This window comes from Mytilus galloprovincialis, chromosome 8 (genome assembly GCF_965363235.1).
Source record: "Mytilus galloprovincialis chromosome 8, xbMytGall1.hap1.1, whole genome shotgun sequence".
Lineage (NCBI taxonomy): Eukaryota > Metazoa > Mollusca > Bivalvia > Mytilida > Mytilidae > Mytilus > Mytilus galloprovincialis.
Window position 1 is genome coordinate 12,603,262 of NC_134845.1, and position 4,660 is coordinate 12,607,921.

The 4,660-nt window shown below is 33.6% G+C and overlaps 1 protein-coding gene across 1 annotated transcript; it reads left to right on the plus strand.

Moving 5' to 3' along the window:
• Positions 1-550: 550 nt before the first annotated feature.
• LOC143043122 (uncharacterized) lies at positions 551-3,042 on the plus strand. The gene has a single exon (XM_076215576.1). It carries the CDS (start codon positions 1,215-1,217, stop codon positions 3,009-3,011), a length of 1,797 nt encoding a protein of 598 aa, XP_076071691.1. The 5' UTR covers positions 551-1,214; the 3' UTR covers positions 3,012-3,042.
• The last annotated feature ends 1,618 nt before the right edge of the window (positions 3,043-4,660 follow it).

Below are 4,660 nucleotides of genomic sequence, written 5' to 3' on the forward strand. Positions count from 1 at the left end.
AGCTAATACGTGCCCTTAATCAATTGAAGTCGCTTCAGAAATCTTAGGATATGCACCCGAGCCATTTTCAGATATTTATTATCTGAGAGGGGCATGACCCGTAAGAGAAAAGTCATGGAAAGTAATACACTATATATAATAGTCTAAGCTATATTAATGTTTTGGTCAAAATATGTTCTTAAATAGGTGGGGACACACACAACAATATCCGGAACAAACCCTGTCAGTGGGACATATATCAAACTTGTTGACTTGCCTAGACACTAGCACTTTGTTGCTGTTCCTATGATAGATTAGCAATCTAATGGTGTTTATTGAGGTTATATAACTAAAGGATACATTTTTTAATGACTGCATCGGTCACAGAAAACAAAAATTGTTAAATTGAAACCACAGAGTACGCACCTTTGATATGTACATCATTTGTACCTGTTGATTACTGTCTTAAGATCAAATAAGATGATACAAGTTATAAACCACCTGGAGACATATATTTTACAATGCAGTAATGGACAAAGTAATTATATTTTATTGCCTGAATAATAGATACATATTTGTTTACACATTTATACAGAAATAAAAACAACATCATGGATGGCTATCGATCTCTATTGAAATATATATTCTGTGGCAGTTGGGTTTCAAACTTATGAATGGACAACATTTTAACACTCTAGTATTACTCGGACATTTGGATTTAGAAAGACATTGATCACCGGGTAATGTTTTTTCCCCTCGTGCATGGAAAAATGTATCTTAATTGAATGAAAACGGACATTTACGATATATTTGTTTCGATCTTTGATGGATTACATTTATTAAGATTGCTTTAAAATCTTAAAGGATTTTCGTTTTCTGTTGCTTGGATTTTTTCTTTTTTTTTAAGTAAAGAACAGTTAGCTATTGCTATTAAAAGCAATTAAGTAAGAAAGGTAATTAATTGAAACAAGACACGCTTTAACCTAAAGAGAAGGTTCATGTTATGTAACACATCACCTAGGATTACAAGTACATAAGAATATGTATGACATATAATTTCCGTCTACTTTATAATAAATCAAGTAGCAATACTAACAATCAATACGTTTGATTTCTTTTAAATTAAACTTTTGCCACTAGGTACAACTTCTGAGCACATCACGATTTAAGGGAGTAAAAGATAACAGCGCTGAAGGATTTCCAAGGACAGGGTGTCTATCGGCTGAATTGCCAATATGTCTCAAAACGGAGAAATACAATTGTCATATGCAAGTAGTGAAGATTTGTTAAACAGTGTCATCAACACTTACAGGGAACTAACTATGGACAAGGTACACGATGAAGACTTATCAGATTTAACACCCAATCAAATCAGAGAGATTACTGAATCTAGTTTGAACTTTACTGATAGTGGAATGCCGAATGAGTATACGTTTAATCGACGTCTACAAAACACAGAAGCACCTAGAATTACACAGGAAAACATAATGTGCGAATTACATGGACATTGTGAACTAACACATTTTTGCAGGAAGTGTGAAGTGCCTGTTTGTCAATTATGTAGATCATCACTGAAACATAAAGGTCACAGAACAAAACGTATAGGAGTGGCAGTAGAAGAAAGGAAACGAGAGCTCAATGACAAGTATATAAAAATGGAACAAGATAAGATTAAAGCACTTCGTAGAAATCGGGTGTTTGTTGAAAACGAAAAATCCAATGTCAGAGCGTCTTGCGACGAGGTTGTGGCAAGGATTCGCCAAAGGTGTGCTTATATGAAAAGTGTCCTGGATACAATTGCAAATAATTTTGTTAAAGAAGTATATTACAAAAAGAAAGACTGTTTACAGCAGTACACAAATATTCAGAAAGAAATTGAGAGTGAAATAAAAGAAGGTGATTGTGATCTAAAACGCATGCTTCATCTATCTGAATCACCTAACGATCAACAGTTTTTAAAAGATTTCAAAGACCTTAAAGAAAAGCCAAGTGTTGTTAGAAAAGTTCATAACATATGGAAGGAATACGTCAAGTTTGATCATGGGCGTCTTTCAGTCGAAGAGTTAAGCGACAAATTTGGCTCGGTTAGGTTTGTAGTGGCGACTGATGGTGGAGCTTTTACTTATGAAAGCAAACGACAGAATGGACGACTTTCATGTAGAACTAAAACATCCTTTAGATGTGAAAGGAAGAAGGTTGAAACTGATGATGACGAACAAGGAGGGTCCATCAACTCAATTGTCAAACACGGGAGTAGTCTTTGGGTAAACTCTGGTCTCAATTCAAAAAGTATATCATTGGTTAATGAAAATGGAAAAACAATTAAGTCACTGCCTTTAAGGTTCAAAATAGAAGACATAACGTGTTCTAAAAACGGGGAACTAATCATCTCTTCATTTCGAGACAAAGTGATAAGACAAGTTTCTAATACCGGAGTTACAAGCGATCTATTCAATGTACCTTACCATCCAAAAGGTATTACTACAACTAAAGATGGCGGTTATCTCGTGTGTATGTGTGAAAGCTATTCTACGTCTGTTTGTGAAGACAGTCGCCGTCTTGTTGTTAAATACACGTCCGAAGGCGACGAGGAATGTGTTTATGAATATAACGGAGAAGAAAAGCTGTTTACACGACCATTCAGAGTAACAGAGAATATAAATAGAGATATATGTGTAATTGATAAAACTGCCATGGGCAGTGGTCAAGTAATAATTTTAGACAGAACAGGACTTGTCAAAACGATATATAGTGCAGATAGACATCAAACAAACAACGGACATATTAATAAAATTGTATCCAGATTTGCTCCCTCTGACATTGCATGTGACAAGAACGGCCGAATTTTTATTGTTGAATCTGATAATCATAAAGTGCACCTATTGAATAAGACTGGAAGTTTAATTGGACATTTTTTAACTAATGAAAGTGACTTTTTCTGTCCACTTAGTATAGCTACCGATGAAAATAACCAGATCTGGATAGGAAACGAATATGGTGAAATAAAAATGTTTACATGTGACTGGCAATGAAATAAATGAATGAATAAAAAGATTTATTGTATACATTATTTGTATACTATAATTGATAGATGATCGTTACACGCATAACAAGTATAACGTGGTTTGATTATAGACTGGACATTTGGTAGTTCGTTTTCGCTTGTATGTTGATTTATTTGTTTGTTAAGTCAAACTTGTAAAAAAAAATAAAAAATAAAAACTAAATAATTTAATAAAGCGGTTAGTGTTTTTTATTTTAGTTTTTGTACAGGACACGCATACTTACCATGCTAACAAGATGAAAGATACATTTTCTAATTTGTTTCGTCAAAATACGAGAAATTTATCTGGTTAAAATAACGGTACCAGTTTAAGCTAACATCAGATTGCTAGCAACAACATACAACATTATCTGCTTACCCTGCCGGAGCACATGAGATCACTCCCAGTTTTTGATGGGGTTCGTGTTGCTTAGTCTTTAGTTTTCTATGTTGTGTCTTGTGTACTATTAATTGTCTTTTTATTTTTTGGCCATGGCGTTGTCTATGAGTTATTATAAACTAGAATAGTGAATAAACTAGAGCATTATTCGCGTTGCCCCGTCTAGACATTGTATAGGCCCGTCTAGACATGGTATAGGATTGCCTCGTCTAGACATTGTATAGGATTGCCCCGTCTAGACATTGTATAGGATTGCCCCGTCTAGACATTGTATTGGATTGCCCCGTCTAGACATTGTATAGGCACACGTTTTTTTAGAACGCTAAATACATTGTAAACTATATACTTTATCGCCATAATCATTTGTAAACAATTTAAAAGTTTAACTGGTGATGGCAAACACAAATCTTTGTTACGCTCACCATGGAATGTAAAATACCAAAGGAATTACTAGTACCATATTGAAAACCAGTCACAGAATTCGTGTAGTGAAACGACTTCAAAACATTTCTGAAATTCAGTTATGAGCAACATGAACCCAATCAATGACTGAAGGTGATCTCAATTGTTTTGGCAGAAGTTATTGCTCTTATAGAAGATCCAGAAAAGAACTTTGATACCAAAGCTTGAGAGATTTACTCAGTCAGTTGAATTATTTATTTCTACAAAACGGAACTTTTGACCCAACAACATATATTTTTTTAACGAAAAATTTGTAGAAAAATGTAAATTTGATGATTTAAAGACAATTTAAGAACGATTTCGCCAATTTTATGTGCTTTCTACACACATGAACACCTTTTTTTCAATCGATTCAATAACTTAATCAATTATATTTCCCAAAAAGAGTTGTTTTTGAAAATCTGTGACATAGCCCATCTACTTTAACTTGACCGTGATATATTATGTCGCAGATAATAAACGCAATAAAATATCATCGGTCAAACTGTACAATGAGTTGCACAAGTTAATAGACATTTGCGGAAACTGTCATACACCTATGATTAGGATTGCGATTACACTTACAGGTGACATTTAAATGTTGGGCTGTCTCAAAGTGTAAATATAAACCGTCGATCCAAAACAATGTAACTCTTATGATGTTTTTTTTTTTTTTTTTTTTTTTACAGTTGAACAATGATTTTTTTAAATATATATTTGCAGTAAAGTGTAACCATTAATTATTGTATATGGTGTTTTCCATGTTAAACATGTTGAAGTTATGATTACACGAGACA

What these genes read in the sequence shown, in the direction of transcription:
- LOC143043122 (XM_076215576.1), top strand. Translation starts at nt 1,215, where the DNA reads ATGTCTCAAAACGGAGAAATACAATTGTCATATGCAAGTAGTGAAGAT.